Below are 16,952 nucleotides of genomic sequence, written 5' to 3' on the forward strand. Positions count from 1 at the left end.
TTAAATTGTAACTTGCTACAGAAAGTGTTTTCACACGTTAGCACTAGAAAACGGCTGACTTGGCAGGGCCTGTACAGTTCTTGCATTGTCCATCTGACAAATGTGTTGCCTATGAGTTTTTACAGAGAGCTTGGCTCAGTGGCCATACAGCCTTGCACAGTTTACATGGCCCTTCCCTGCTTTCTTCAGCCTCTTTACTACTTCATTCCATTCTTTTCCTTAACTTTTCTTCTTTATGTGTCCTCAGCCATGCATTCAACCTGTCTTATTTTATGTATGATATTTATAACTTCTTTAGAGTTATTCTTAATATCATAAAAAGCAACAAAGCATTTTAAAATATCCACAACCAAGAAAATACCAAAGTATTAATTTAAGTCGCACCTAAAATGGAGGCTTGCCTTAGCTGCAGGAACTTCAGATGTTTCACAGGTTTTTGTTTCAAATGTGAAACACATCTTTGATATTTTCTGAACCTTAGTACTTAGGGCAAAATACTAGATTCTAAACCAGGAATATCGCTAAGTGATCTTACATGTAAAGTAGCCTTAAAAGGCCTACCAAGTGCCAGTGTTTTAATATGCAATATTGTAAATTCTTGTTCATCTGATACCTACTTTAACAGTGTAAGGCTGCATTTTTTTCACACTTCTGTAAAAAGTTGGTGTGACTGATTCTGGTTTTTGCCTTTATATTTTACTATAATTCATGTAAGGTTGATTCACTCTGTGTTTCAGTTTGCAATTTCAGACTTTGGAAGACAAGTCTGATAAGGCAAATAGTGCTTTTTTAAATACAAAAATCCAAGTGCAACACCATTATTTGTGTTAAATCTATTATATTTAACAATTGACTTCTTGCAGTTGAATTGGCAATGATTATGGACCGTTTATATGGAGGTGTCTGCTATGCTGGCATTGATACAGACCCAGAGCTGAAGTACCCAAAAGGTGCTGGCAGAGTGGCTTTCTCCAATCAGCAGAGCTATATTGCTGCTATCAGTGCTCGCTTTGTCCAGCTCCAACACAATGACATTGATAAACGGGTAAGTAAAATAGCATGGAGCAGAATGGTTGTTACCAAACTGAACAGGTATTTAAAAAATCGTTATTAGCATTGTGTCGGAGAACACTGTAAGTTCTGTTATTCAGATGACATTTGTCAATTTTTTTAAAGCTTATTTAAGCATCTAAAGCAGAGTGAAAAAATACTTTAAATATCTTAAATAACCATTCAGCGCTAAACCCAGAAAATAATTGATTGTGAGATCATTTTTCCTCGGTTCTCTTTTGAATTCCATAGCATTTCCCAGCTTCTTTCTCCTTCTTTAGATGTTTGCTCATTGTGCATCAATGGCTTTTAGTTTAGTGACTACTTGTGTAGCTTCTGACAGTTTTGCTATTATTAGGCACCATTTTCTGTCAGTAGTGTAGGTCTAGACTTGAAGTCCCTAAAGCACAGGTTTATTTTAAGTAAAATAGGTGATGCTCGCCTCAAAAGTCCTGAGAATTATTTAACTAAAACCAAATGCCAAGAGATGCTTGATAGGCAGAAGGGGGGAAATGAGATGGTTTTGTTCAGTCCATATGAAGTCCCTAAAGGGCTTTTCAAATATTGAGTGAAGTTACAGGATTCACTGAAATTTGACTTGAATGCATTTAAAGAAAATATTACTTATTTCCAAATTTTTTTTTTCTTTAGACCTTCTGCCTTCACCTCTTGATTACACATACAAACAACATCCATGGCTCTGCTTTTAGAATTATTCAAAAGAACATCCACTGCTGCTATGTATTTTTCTGATAGGGATGGTTTGTTTTTTCCTTAATCTGGCATAAATTGTTTCTCCAGAAGTCAGTTTAACAGGTATTGCTTGTGTCTATTATGTGCTGTATGCATATAAATCCACACAGCTGCAAAGTTCAAACTATTTTGACTTTGTCTTTAGAAATCTGAATTGTACTTTTTGTCAGATTCGAGGAGGTCGTGGAGTTATAAGTCCTCAAACAAGTTTTGTATGGTGCTTACACCGTATTACATTAACTAAGACAAGGCTATCCCTAAACATTTCTTGTCCATTGGATTCTGAAAAATCTTACAGACAGATTGAGGATTACTTTTGGAGTCTTAATGACACGTTGAACCCTTTGAGATTTATATATCAAACATGCTTGCTAGGGGTTTCTTTTTAAGCTTTAGGGTAAAGCCACAAAAGGTGACTAGCTAGTAATTTTTTTCATTAATCTGTTCTTTCTTCACTTGGTGGAATGATAATTTAAGTTTATTTAATTATCTTATATCTGTTTTTAAAATAGATTTATGTGTGAGTTTGAAGAAGTATGAAATCTCTTAATGAGTCCTTAAATCTTAGTTTTTAAATCTAATAGATTGAAATCCCTGACCAATACAGCAAACATTCTTAAAATCATTTCACTAGTAACCAATGCAATAAAAGATGAGGGAGAGAGAGAGAGAGAGAAAGAGACTCTATTTGAGACCTTCACAATTCATGCTTGGGAAATTTGAGTAGGTGGGGATCTAGAGCTGTGCTGGACATCGGACCTGCTTTCTTCCAATTTTATTTGAGACAGCGCTGTTTTATTTTACATGATGCTGCTAATTTTAGTGATATGGCATCTGATATGCAAAATGGCAGTTACTCAGACTTGTTCCATGCAATACTAGTAGCAGGGTGTAATTAAAAAATAGATTGGCAGCCCTAGCTGTTCCTTAGGTGAGAAATACAACTCACTTTATAAGCTTTACTTCAAAGGAGTAACATTTGTTGACGTGTGATCAGGATAAGCTGAAGTAAATTCAGCATAAAGCTTTTTTGTAGAATGTTTCTTGTCTATATTTCTATATGTTTCTTTAAATATCTACGTACTTCAGTGTTGTTACTAGAGTAAGGTTTTCCTTGCAATATACAAATTGTGCCAGACTGGCACTTGTCCAGTTACAGCAACATTATGTATAAGAAATGTATACTTCGATTTTTTTCTGTGTTTTCTAGTGCAGTTGATTGTACTTAAGCCACTTTATAAATAGCATCAGAGAGCCGTAAGAATTAGACATGCATGAACTCATGATTTCCCTGGAATGAATGAACACTCAATTTAAATGTGTAGGCACAATTCATAGGAACAGACTCAACTTCTGTAATAGCATTATTGCAAGTGCCTAGTCATGCATCAGTCCTGCTGTGTTTGGCACAAATGCTTTAAAAACAAAAAGCATTCCAGCCCCAAGTTGTTTACAACTGAGTGTAGGACAAAAGTCAGCAGCTCTCCAGCTTATTTGTAATTGATGGCAAGGCCTCAATTGTAACTACAATGAAACTTTATTGCACCTCAAGAGTTAAACATCTTTAGATAGTGATTTTTGCCAACAAAATGGGGAGTACTTAATACAAGTACATTTAATTTTATTTAATTTGAATCTCTTACTAGTCTGGTCCTACATTTTGCAAATCACAAAAATACCAAAGAGACAAAAAAAATCTTCTGTGGGAAAAAACCTCTGAAACTCATCAGACCTCTGAAGTTTCAAAATACAATTTTGTTCTTTATAATTTTTTCTTCCTAAATGCTGCTCTCATGGCCTGCCCCCCTAACTATTCACATTCCTGGAGTTCTCTTAGTGGAAAAATCCTCAGAGATGCTATTTTTACTGTACTTCCATCTTAGTGCTTTCCCACACCTAACTTTTCCAAGGAATGTTGAATAGTTACGAAAGCACGACCTTCTTTCTTGAGATTTTTCTGACAGGTAAAGTGCTTCATATGAAAATTTAACTACCAACCTCGGGTTAATCCTGCATCAGTTGAAAACCTTCAGTAGAGCCAGAAAGAATTAAAATACTGGGGTTTGCGTTCATGCTTAGCAAAACTATGAGATGTTCTTACAGTTGTTTTCTTGTCCCTGGTGCAGGTGGAAGTGAAGCCATATGTGCTGGATGATCAGATGTGTGATGAATGCCAGGGCACTCGCTGTGGTGGAAAATTTGCTCCATTCTTTTGTGCCAATGTTACCTGTTTGCAGTATTACTGTGAATACTGCTGGGCCAGCATACACTCTCGTGCTGGGCGGGAGTTCCACAAACCACTGGTAAAGGAGGGAGGTGACCGGCCCCGCCACGTCCCGTTCCGCTGGAGCTGAACCCCGGCCGCACCCAGCAACAAGTACTGGAGTAAATAAAATTGAGTGAAAAGAGAGCGCTGCCTCAGGGCTTAGTGTTCTGGAAATCTGTGCATTCGTCCTCGACTTTAATGAAGATATGGGTCTTTTTATTACTATTATTATTATTTACAGTCACATTACTGAACTCAGTGTCCAGTATAATACAAACCGGCAGAGTGTAACTGTACTGATTTTGCACTTTGATTCACACAAACATCTGCTTGGTACCTTAATTTCCTACACAAGACTTGTCACTAGTGACATTATGTAGACTGCCATTCTCATCAGTCTTCACTGGGCTGATGTGTATGTGATGAAGATTTTTTTATTGTAATTATAATTATTTTTATTTTTAAACTGGAGCATGCACTTATTTTCAGAAATTTAGACTTGCCCCTAGCAGATGACTTACCAAAGGTAATATTCACAAGTAGGTGGCAGATGTAGCAAAAACTTAAACAGATATTCAGCAATCATTAGTTTGGGTCATTTAGAATAGTAATAACCCTTAAAGAAAATAAGCCTTTAGTTGCTCTCCATTTTGACTTGTAAGGATGATACCTCATAAGCTGGATCAGACTTTTTTCTTTTGTTTTGCTGAGGGGTTTTTTTTTTGTTTGTTTGTTTGTTTTGTTGGGTTTGTTTTGTTTTGTTAGGTCTTCTAGTGTTATGTAAATGTATGCTGCAATAGCTTTTGCTGCTATTAAAATGGTATTACTAATACCATAATACTCTATTCAGGCTAGGGTATCAATTAAAAATGAGTATGTGATTAAAATAGTGATGGCTGCTGAAAGGAGATCAGTATAGCATACAGAAAAGCTTCCAAGGAAGGTCAATATTTTTTGACTGCATGTTTACTTAATCAGGTTGCTGCATGCAATAAATTTTATATATGTCTAATATAAAACCTGCCCACAATGCACAAATTATGATCTACGTAGGCTACAAAATGCTCAGTAACAAAAAAAAGTTGATTACTGACTGGAGGAAGGCATGCCTCAGTAAATGTAATGCTTCTGAAATTAGGATCAGCCCATTACAGAATGACCTATATTACAACAAATATAAAAACTAGCTGTAGGATATTCTTAAAAAAAAATTTGTGGATGGTAGATGAAGTACTTTGCGGTGCTCTGTTATATATCGTGCAATTTATTTTATATAGTAAAGTGATTATGTCTAGTACTGTGATCAAACTTAACTGTTAAAGCCTCTGTATCTGACATAACACATTTTTGACAGTTCATAACAGGTACATAAACAGAAATGAGCTCTTAGTTACAATCTCTCTCCTAATGCTTGCATCATTTACGTAGCTGCAGACCTTGTCCAGAAAACCAAAGAGCTCATGCTGGCGTACATACACTACCGATTAGATAGTCTGTCAAACTAATAACCTAGGCACATTTAAGGAAGTTAGGAAACAAAGTGGTGCTAAAGAAATGTCTGCATATAAAAGTAACATGAGATGTCTGCTCTGTGGATGTGGCGTTATCTCTCTAATCCCTGGATGTATCCTGTGAAGCTTGAATACAATTAAGACCTGCTAACACAGTGGACATTTTTTTAGCATGAACTATGGGGCTGCAGATAGCATATAAATATAAACACACTTGGTATACTAATGATTGTGAGAATGTGTACACTATTTTTTTTTCTTTTTCCTCCTTTGTTTTTGCAGTTCTGGGGACAATCTGACTGGATATGACACCGCATAGTAGATTTAAATGTTCTGGGTTTTGTTTGTTGTGATGTCCTTCTTTGTGTCTAATTTAGTAAGTTGGTTTTCCCAATGTTTAGTTGCAAGTATTGGCTTTGAAAGGATTTTTTCTGTTTTTGGAGAAAAAAAAAAAGAAAAAATAGTTTTTTACTGGTTTAAAATGCTTATTATAATTATCCCTTTTGAAGTTACTTCTGGGCGGTTTTGTGATATTGCTTTTCCCAGCCCAGGTGTCTTTTCTGTTTTTTTTCATCTGTACAAGACATTTTGTTATGCACTACTTTTTGTATCTAGACAGTTTTCAACAGTCGGCTGATGATTTTTTTTAAAGAAAAAGGCATGCTTTCTGACTGACATGATCTTTTGCAATACCTCAATTTTGAAATATAGGAAAGAAAATGATATTTTCTAAGTAAGTTTATTCAGAAAAATATATATTAATTTAATTCTGCAAGAAAAATGATTTAACAGATGGGTAACTTTATTTTTTTCATGCTTATTTGAGTTTTTTTGAAAATGAAGAAGTTAGAGCTTTATAACTGTAATATTAAAGATCATAGCTAACCTACAGAAGTCTACCTAATTATGTGAAAGAAGTAAACCTTTTTGAAGAAATACCCCTCTTTCATGTAGAAAAATACCCCCAGAGAGAAAGAGAGCGAGAGAGAGAGAAGCTGGAAAATGTACAATATAGCATAATGTTGGATTAAATCTGAAACAAAATCATCATAAAGAACAGGTGTAAACACAAACTCCATTTGGTGCTGAAAGTTGTGAATAGAAGGTGAAAAAATATTTTCCCTTAATTTGTATATTTATAATCAAGTGTGATTATGCACGACTGACCAGAATTGTGAGAGTTCTTCTGTTTGTATTTTTTTAAAGAGAACTTTTTTTAGTTTATTAAATTATGACATGCTCCCTTTTGTTTTGTAAATGAATGTGCCCCTGAGTTGTTAATATGTTATATTAAAAGAGGGTCCTTCAAAAAAAATTATTTTTTAAAATATGGAGTTCTGAACTGCAACTTGACTAAGAAGCCCCTGGGTACAACAGGTCCTATTGTGGCCTTTTCTGATGTGAGACTTGAACTAGTCGATTTTTTTGAAGGCTAACCTAACCTCGACTATTTGTTGTTATGTGCAATACTGTTTGTACTGTTTGTATAAAAAAAAAGAAAAATGAAAAGAAAAAAGGCATAAATCTTTATTGCAGATTTATTTTCATTGCAGACTTTAGACATTGTGATTCACTAAAATCATTTTTCTACTGTCAAATATGTACCTTTTCTTCATGCTGGTATTTTTTCAATAGTAATGTAGCCTTTGTACTGAGACAAATTTTCATTGTTATTTTTAGAAAGATTTTTTGCTAAGAAAAAAATTAAACATATTTACATATTTTTCATTTTTATTTCGTATTTTCTTTAAGGAGTGCTTTCTCAACCATTAATATAGTTGTTTCTGGGAGAGACTTTCATATCTGGTCAATGTCATTAATATTATTTTGTATTTTTACTTGGAATAAATTAATTTTATGATGCTGATTCTTTAAAAGTTTATTTTTTTCATTTTCAGTTATTTTTGAAGCTAAAATCTTTGTAATATTGTTACTAAAGTGTCTAGTTTTTTGAAATGCAAAGCTTTATGTATTAACTTGCTGATGTGGTTTACAATAGTGTGGCAATGATGAAAATGGTTGGTTATGTAAAGTGATTGGAAAATTGTAACAAAGAATTGGGCAATAAAATGACAGAATGAAGCAGAAAAAACGTGATATTTTGAAAAGCCTTTTCCTTTATCAAAATGATTTAGGGAGATAATAGGGATGTCACAGTACCAGTTCGCTGTCTAGATTTATACACCACCAGTGTTGATGAAATACTATTGCCGTTATAAGGAACTAAATCTATTGAACAATGGGTTTTTGACCCTGCCCATTCAGCATAATTCTTCATTACTTTTCTTGTCATGAACTCAGTAACCTCTCTTTTCAATAGCCTTAGATTGAACTTCCTAAAATATATATTCTTCATTGTATTTTGCCACCGTGTTATTTATTTAATGAAATTGCCCCTTTCCTGCACAAGTCCCTCTCTGATGCGTTTCTCAGTGGCAGCGTGGAGCAGACTGTTGGTGCCCACACCATTTTCTAACCCAGCCACCCCACATGGGTGGGAGCTGCCAAGTTAATGCAAAATACTCTCTGTCCATCCCCTGGTAGCAATGCAGTAACTCATATTGCCACCACGTCTGAACATCCGTTCAGCTTCTTTGTCTTTCTCCGTTCTTCTCGGCCTCTCTTGTGTCTTTGTCCTTTTTTTCTTTTGTATTGGCAATACCAAGGGCCAGTATCAAAACACTTTTCACCTCCATTTACATCACCTTTGTTTCCCTATGCAGCCAGAAGAAACCCCTTCCTGAAGCCAGTGACTGTTCTGGCACCTGAAACAATCCAGACTAAAACTGGTGTTGCGTAAACAGGGCATACAATGACTTTCTCTAGACAAAACTCTCGCTTCCACAAGTTGCTGATGACCTTTTAGACTTAACTTCTGCTCGAGTGTTAGAGTGACTCGTCCGTGACTTGTGGGAAGAAATGTGCCCAGAGTTGGTCTATTGTGTATCCTCTGTGTGTTCAGTTCTGTAAGTAATGTATAGACTAGATCAAATAGTGAAGTAAAATTTAGACTCAAATTAGGTACTACTGGTTGGAATGTACACAAATTGCAAACAAAGGAGATTAAGGAATGAAGAGGGAATAAAAAATTCCTGCTAAGTGGTACAAAGTTTATGCTTATATTTCTGCCGACATGCTTGTATTTTATAGCCTGCTAGCAAGGCATGGGCTAAAACCAATTGTATTGCAAATATGCAGTTAGCAAATAACTTTGCTGATTTCACTATCTGTTAGAGTAGTAAAAAAAAAAAAAAAAAGAAAAAAGAAAAAAAAAGGCGCTTAACTGGGAAAAGCTCCCATGTTAATATTTCAGTATTGTGACATCTCTACTTGCAAGGTATGAGTGAAAGATTAGTCACAGATTTGTAGAAGTGTCTCTTTTGTTTAATCTGGCTTGTATGTAGTTGCTTTTATGCTAGTTTGTATGATGTCAGCTAAACCCTTTTTCTTTTCCTTCCTTTCTTTCTTTTTTTTTAAACAGACAAACTTCTTAATCTCTGCTGCTATAGTGTTCTATCATACCACAGAGTATTTTATATTCATGTTAGTGACTACTCTATACCCCAAATGGGTAGCTGGTCAGAAATCACATTGGTCACATAATTCTGACACACTCAAATTTACATGACAAAAAGTTCACCAGTAAGTAGAAAACCAGGGTGCTAACAAGAGATAACTTTTGCTCTTTTTTCTTTCCTGGATGTAGTTCTGTTGGGGTATAAAGTATTAGATATTTGTAATTTTACTGTCAAACTAATGGACATTAACTTTTAGAGCATTCACAGCTAAGATCTCTGTACTTGTTTTTCAACTAATTTTAAATGTACTGTATCTTTTATTACATGTTCTCTTAGATTGTTTTTGCTAGTAATTCTAACAAGGCTTCTTCCTTTTTGGCTTGGACTAATGCTTGTATGGAACTGCAGTACTGTGACTAAACATGGAGCTCAATGCTGCTATTGCTTACAACTGCTTAAACTTTGTAGTTTGGACTTTATTTTTTTCTGTAATAACTTATTAAATATAGTTGTATGAAGTACTGATATTTGTCATCCTTTGCAAATGCTAAGGAAATCTTGGGATATACTTTATGGGAATGTAAACTAGATACAAAACCCCCAAATCTTGTACTGGGAAACTCTTTACACTAGATGAAGTTAAGCAAAGACACACCTTACATGCACACAAACTGTCTTTCCTAGTTATTTTATAATGCAAGTATATGATCCACTTATGTATTCTCTCTAAAATGGAAAAGCCACCTTAAAGAGGTATTTATTATGCTAAACTGAAGGTAAATACAAAAATATATATGATGGAAATATTTCTGGGAATGTAGAATCAAGTGCCTTGAGGAAAGGAACTGTTCAATTATTTTCTCTGAGCTAAAGCAAAGTTGCTGGCTAACATACTGCACACTTTTATTAGCAGTTTAGCAATGGTTGCAGGCAGAGATTAGACTGATCAGTTAAAAAAATAAAAAAGCTCTGCAACAGAAGTTTGTAAAGGCTTATTTTTTAAGAATAGGAGACAACTAAAGCTCAGCAGTACAGCTGTTTGGAATGCCATAGAACACTTCCTTGAAAAAAATGTGAATTCTTCTATATCAGGGCAAGTGAAGACCCCAAGAACAGTACGTAGTCTGTGTCACTGCTTGCTTTCAATGTCTACATAAATGCAGCTCAAGAACCCTGCTGGAGCCATCAGCACTAGAAATTACAGGCTGACTTGTTTTCAAACTGATAGTGAATAACCTTTCAGGGGAATGGTCTGCTGACTACTCTGCCAGGAGCAGTGCTTTTACAAGGCAGTGATCTGTAGTATTCATTCTAGGAGTGAATGAATGTATGAGAAGCTGTAGGCTTCTCCTTACTTCAGACCTAAATTTGGGGAGGGAGTTCTTAAAAACACCTCCCAATTAATTGCTTAGTGTAGCTTCTCACTGTACAACGTTCCAAGTCCATCTGGACAAAAGTCAGTGTGAGTTTATCCCCTCCTCAGTTAAAGAGAACAGTTGTGGGAAGAAGTGCAGCCCCTCTGAACCTTCTAATCCCCAATTCTTCCCTTCCTGATAAAGTCAGCCATGCTGCTGGCAAGGTACGCTGATACTGACAACTCCCTTCTCCCGCTGATAACAGCGTTTACCTCAGCGTTTGCCTGCAGTAAAAAAAGGTTGCAGTAACTTAATTTAAACCAGTGCACTTAAGTACAAAAATCTGCATGTCCTCCTTTGCTTCTGGTTGGTATATTTTATTTTGGCAAACTTAACTAAAATAGTCACCTGTGACTATTGAAGTGCATTAAGCCTATTTAGACATGCTCCCAAACTAAACATTTTTGCACTCAAGGCACCAAAGCAACATGTCCCCCCTCACACAGACCTACAGAAATGCCAAAGCTTAGCTCTTAAAAACCATAATCTGCTTTCCTCTGTTTAGCAAAAGATAAACAGCATGAGCACAGGAGGAGAATTGCTGCATTCTCTCCCAGGGATGAATCAGGAAATGGGTTTTAAAACAAGAAACCTATGTAACCTGTTTTCATAAAAATGTTACAAGCTACTTGCAAAACCCTTATAGCACACAATTCCATTATGAATGCAGGGCAAAGTTGCATGTACCAGCTGCACACCGGACAATGCCTGTTCAAATGAATCTTCTCTCTCCCCTCAGGCAAACAAGTTTTTGCAGTTTATTTTGGGGTGACAAACAGCGCATACAGCAATTAGAGAAGGAAACATGATAAAGGTACAGAAATCTCCCCCTTTTTCCTGTTTTTGAAGGAGAAGTAAGCTATCAGCAAATATAAAGTCATATGGCAGGCCCTTGGCAACAGCTGGGACAGAATTTGTGCTGTTCCATTCAGAGCACAGCAGCTTCCCATGGTACATTACTTGAGTACCATGGGAGGCACCTGGGGCTAAATCAGTAAAACCAGGCATCCATTTAGGAGCTTAAGTGATGTTTATTTTCTACCAACTTCTTAAAATTCTCTTTGAGCTGCTGCCCTAGCATTGCTTGGGCCTATGTTTTTGTGAACAGGAATATATAAAACTGCTTGTGTCATAATACTTCTCAGTTGTTCAATAACCCAAGATCTACTTAGATTCTCAGGGTATTCCCCTGTATTTTTTTCCATCTGCAGGCCTAAATACAGAAAGCACTTGCAAACTTATTTATCAGCCCATGTTTCACATACTGGACAACAAAGGTGTATTCCTCCTTCTCTATCCAATAGCCTGAGTAGTCAAAACACTTGGGGATATCTATATTTTTTACTATTATCTTTTTCAAAATTTCCTGCACTATGGAGCAAGAACTAAACCTATTTACTCATGGTTGTGGCAACTACTCTTAACTATTTTGTGATATGTGTTTTGGCCTTTACCAAGTGAAGAAGAATGGTCTCTGGAAGAGCATAAGCATCACCATTAAGGTAAATAATCAAAATGGTTGTTCATAAAATTATATGTAACATGATCGTTCCCTCTGATACATCTTCTTGACTTCCTTGCCAGCTTCAACATGCACCCATTGAAATGAAAGTCTGAAAGAGAGATAGAGCTGGTACTATTCCTATGCAAAATAATTCTCCAAAATAACTGCCAAAAGTCATGCAAAGATACATGATCTCAACTCATCTGTCCTCCAAAATCTTCGCCTTTCAGAGTTACATCAAAAGCCTCTAATCTCATTGTCAGACTACAGAACATGGTCAGAGTCAAATAACAAACATGAAATTCTAGGAGATGGGCAAAATCTTGTTCACAATGTGCCTAATTCCTCCAACTGCCTTGTGCATATTGTACTCAGGGCCCACAGAATCACAGCATAGACACATGTGCCAGAAATGTCCTGCTGGGCAATCTAACTGTATCTTTCTTACTTCTGACTGGACCTGCACGCTATCATTTGTAAATGGGCAAATTTCGGTCACTGGCAGAAATAAGCAAGAGTATTTGATTATTACATTGAACTCAGAAACAGGCCAAAAACCAAAACCAACATCTCCTCCTTCCCAAGTGGGTGTCCAAGCCTTTCAGTTAATAAGTCATTCCTATGCTCCACCCTCTCAGTCCAGAGAATCTTAATTTGTTTTACATAGAAGTGGAACAACAGAAAGCAAAAGCCTTAGTCCAGTCACAGGCAGCATAATGCAAGTAAACACTACTGTTTTGAGTGTGTGACACTCTGTGTGATTAACCACCCTGAAAAGCAACTAAATTAGCCCATGCTAAAGCACCTTAAGTATCTCTGCATCACATTTACTTACAGGTGCCTAACTCAAGGACTGGGATTATGCTGTGGCCACCACAGGCTAAACAATTAGACATGGTAATGCTCAAATTCAACATCACTGGCATAACGTTGTAGGTTCAGCTTTGAGACCTTGACTTGTTTTTCCTTTTCTCAGTTCAGATTTTTTTAAAAATACATACATTAGGTGCTTATGTTGTTCTGTTCAAAGATGCTAAATATCAGTGCCAGACAACAGCAGAAAATATATACTCCTATAAGCACTGAAAATAAATTACCTGCCATACAGAGGAAAATGACTCTCAAGTCTTGAAGAGCTGAAGAACCTGCACCCTATGAGGCAAAGCATAATGCAATCACACCCCCTCGCACCCCTCCATGCCCCTCACCCCAATCCTACAAAGGACAAAAAAAGCAAATCCAGAAATAGAATGTTTTAGCACTTTTCTGTGAAGAGAGTTTAGAGGCAGAGAAATACCATTACTTTATGGCCATGCAACGAAAGCACTACCCTCAGAGCAGGATAGGATATAAATGTGACAAACTGTAACGGTCTCTTGCTAAGGTTTTCTTCTGGAAAAATCCATCAGATACCAGGAAACTTCAGTGCTAAAATTCCTTCAGTAAAACTACTTCAATCATTGCCCTGAAAAATGTTTAGTATAGACTATATGGCCAGAAGGCAAGAAAAAAAACTGGTCATGAGGAGATATAACTTACTGAGTCTGGAAATCTTTACACCATTATATAATCCAGTAACTTCTGTAATTAACTCCCTGCTGTGTAATGGCTGCTGACATCTAATCCTCAATGAAACTGGGGGTTGTATGAAACAAAGGAAAACAAATGCTAAGATACATGATATCCTCTGCATTTGTCAGACTATTCTTACACAACATATTAAAAAAACCCCTTAAATCTTAAATTTACCTCCATCCTGTGAGTCTTAGCTCCATTGAACAGAGCCTATAGAGTGTAGAGTACATGTATAAAGTAAAAGGAAAAGCAGCAAAGTGTGGGGGAGGATGAACCTCTTCTGCAGCTTAGACTTTTATTAACGCGGTATCTGTGACACACAAAAGGACTCCTCACACACACATAGCTCAGTCTGCCTTTAACAGAGCATTTGCAGCCCTGAGCTGAACATGCCTGCCACTGCCCTAAAGTAGGACAACCACTTTTGTTTGGAAAAGGATCGTAAGGACCATCATTTCTGTCTTGTGTTTGATTTCTTGTTTCTGAATGACATATGAGGGCAGATAGGTGACAATGGCTTTTCCACTAAGGAGTGATGCCAGAAATAGGACAACACTACATGGCATTCTCCTTTTACTCTTTTAAATACTACCCAAGATCATGCTCTCCTAACCTAGTTTGAGTAGAATTTAGAACTATATTTATAGCAGTTTTCCACTCTGGAAACTGCCTGCACTTGCAGAAAGGATGTTCTCTAGTAATTAAGTTGTGTATTATAAGCTGCAATATTGCCCCTGAGAAAAAAACAGTTTGGGCTAAGCCTGCCTGCTTTTGATCCCAATTTCCTAATTATTATGGATCACCCTCTTCACTTGTGTTTCTGTCAAGTGTGAAGAGTTCAAGGGGATTGGTTGTATTGGTTCTTTTCACAGGGGAATTATGCTGCATTCAAAATGCTGCAGGAGGTAACGCAGAGTCAGCAAGTGCCCTTCTCTCAGACAGCCCTCTTAAATCATGCTCTGAAGGAGGGATGTAACAGAAATAGCATTAGCCAGAAGTGAACACTTCATATCAAATACTCAAGCTGAATCTTTGCCCAATTTCCAAACCAGTTCCAAATGCACTATCAGATTAGAAATTCTGGGAGTTTTGTCATTCATTTTGTGGTTCTTGCAGAAACAGGACTTTGAGAACAACTCACTGGCCCCAGGAAATGGAGTCAGTGGAGTCACTCAGCTGCAGTATGCAAATTCTGAAAACTTGGTTCTCTCAGCTTCCTAAAGCTCAGGCTGTACAGCTGAGCCAGAGCCATGTGACCGTGAGTCTGCCCAGCTCTTGCTAAAATGGGTTCTCCCTGGCTATCTCCAGCACACATACTGTTCCCACAGACTGTGCCTGTCATCACCAGCTGTACCACCTGCTTGGGCTCCTGAGGCCCTTCTGCAGCTCCTCCTATTACCGAGCCATTTACTCATAATAGCCTCACCCTGGCAGTGGGACAAGGCAATCAGGGAAGATGCTGGTTCTCGCTGGATCTGAAGAACATGATATCCCTTCTGAGGCTTTAGAAGGTGCTGATATCACCCTTCTGTCAGTTCCACCTCTCCCCACAAGCACAGTCCCAGACATGCTCTAGAGCCTTACACATACCTCAGATCATCCTTGCTCTGAAGTATGAACAGAAGCCTCAAGTGCACAGATGAGGAAGAGACAGAGCAATACCTCACTGGGCTGTCTGATGCAACCCACTGAGCGACATGCTCCTATTAATTCTACAGAAGCCAGGAAAATGTGTCATAAACTGAACCCCACTTCTTGCTGCTTTGCTTGGAGATATTTGGTGTGCACCTGGGAACAGCTGTGGATTTGCTGACAGAGAAGACAGTAGTTCTGTCAGTACAGCTGACAGAAGTCTCCAGCTACTTGTGGCTTTTCCAGCTGGAGGAAGAGCTGAAGATGAGGAAGTCATCTAGGATGTAGTGGGGAGAGAGGTATCCAAGGTGCTCATTTAGCCAGACCAGCTCTGATGTGAAGTTACACACTTAGCTGTGAATGGAAAAAAACAGCTTCCCAGGAAAATCTACTTTTGCCATTCTTCCATTTTGACCTGAGCCAGGCTGGACAGTCTCTGCTCTTCAATGGAAAGATGTGGTTTAAAAGGAAGAGAAAGGACTACACTGTAGGGCAGTACTCTCTTCCTATTACAGGCTCATTCTTCCACAGCCAATGTGGAAATGGCTGATGGCCTGCAGACATTTCCTAGTACAAGTGAATAAAAAAAAAAAAGATAAAACAAATCACTGCCCAGAGAAAAGAAGAAACTCCTTCACTTGTACAGGTTATGGTACAATACAGTGAAGGATCCATTTAAAAAAAAAAAGAAAATCAGGACAAGGAATAGCACCTTATATTTAAATATATTTCCCTTACTTACGAATGTCCCAAACAGTCCTTCCTCTCCCTCAAGATTTAAGCTGCTATATCTTCTCCACACTGCCCTGAACAATATTTATCTCATGTATAGCATGGAGCTGATGTAGCTTCATTTTCTAGTTCAAAGGAGCTTACGCATTTCTCTCCCAATACTGGTGAAAAAGCAATTCCATTTCCAATACCTCTCCTGGCTCTTACTCTGTACTGCCCTACTTAAGCTCTGCAAAACTTCCAAACTTTGTGGAACAAGCACCCAACTTTGTGAAAGTGTGTGTAAGATTTTTGCCAATTGTCTGGGCTGCATTTCCATGCAACCTGAATAACGAGTCTCAGCTTTAGCAGCCCACATTGCATGGCCTCTCAAGTAAACCATCCCATGTTTATTCCCATCAAGGTATCTGTCCAATGCATAAATGACAGATCCTCACAGGATGGAAGCTAAAGCAGATTTGCTGTCTGTGCTGACAGAGCAAAGCAGGCTACCAGTTTTCTACCACAAGAGAGTAAAGCAGAAATGTTGTTAAATTTGGAGGAAGATTCCTGGGAGCCAAGATTTGAACAGCTATAGAAGCCAGAAATTCCCCAGTCAGCAACACACTTTTAAACACAAGCCTGACTGACTGGAATTACTTATGTGCTTAAAATTACATGGATACTGAAGTAATTGCCAAATTGGGGCCAACAGCTATATCTGGCATGGTGAGCCAAAACATTCCCTACCCCAGTATGTACCAATGTTCCTGCTCTTGAACCTGCACAAAGATCTGTGCCATTAATATGTAACTGAAGCCCTTGACTGAAAGGCTATGAAGGACCTATTGCTAAACATTAAACTAGACATTTTGTCCACCTGGACAAAGATCATATGCATGCATGTGCAGCTCATCAAAGCCAGATGTAACCTGTAAAGACAAATGAGCTGGCCAGCAATCCTCTCAGATTTTCTGGACAGTTGTGTGCGTGCTTTCAAAACATACTCTGATGACA

The 16,952-nt window shown here is 37.5% G+C and overlaps 1 protein-coding gene across 8 annotated transcripts in view; it reads left to right on the forward strand.

The window, feature by feature from the left end:
• CPEB3 (cytoplasmic polyadenylation element binding protein 3) overlaps nt 1–9,619 on the forward strand; it is an 80,417-nt gene extending 70,798 nt beyond the window's left edge. For all 8 annotated transcript variants that reach the window (XM_042019015.1, XM_042019016.1, XM_042019020.1 and 5 more), the window contains 2 exons: nt 864–1,045; nt 3,930–9,619. In XM_042019015.1, the coding sequence (XP_041874949.1) occupies nt 864–1,045; nt 3,930–4,157 (410 nt within the window). In that variant the 3' untranslated portion in view covers nt 4,158–9,619. The remainder of the gene's footprint in view (nt 1–863; nt 1,046–3,929) is intronic.
• The last annotated feature ends 7,333 nt before the right edge of the window (nt 9,620–16,952 follow it).

The sequence above is a fragment of the Corvus kubaryi genome, unplaced genomic scaffold (assembly GCF_017639235.1).
Source record: "Corvus kubaryi isolate FWS band 111438036 unplaced genomic scaffold, C.kubaryi_AGA036_p1.0 138, whole genome shotgun sequence".
Taxonomy (NCBI): domain Eukaryota; kingdom Metazoa; phylum Chordata; class Aves; order Passeriformes; family Corvidae; genus Corvus; species Corvus kubaryi.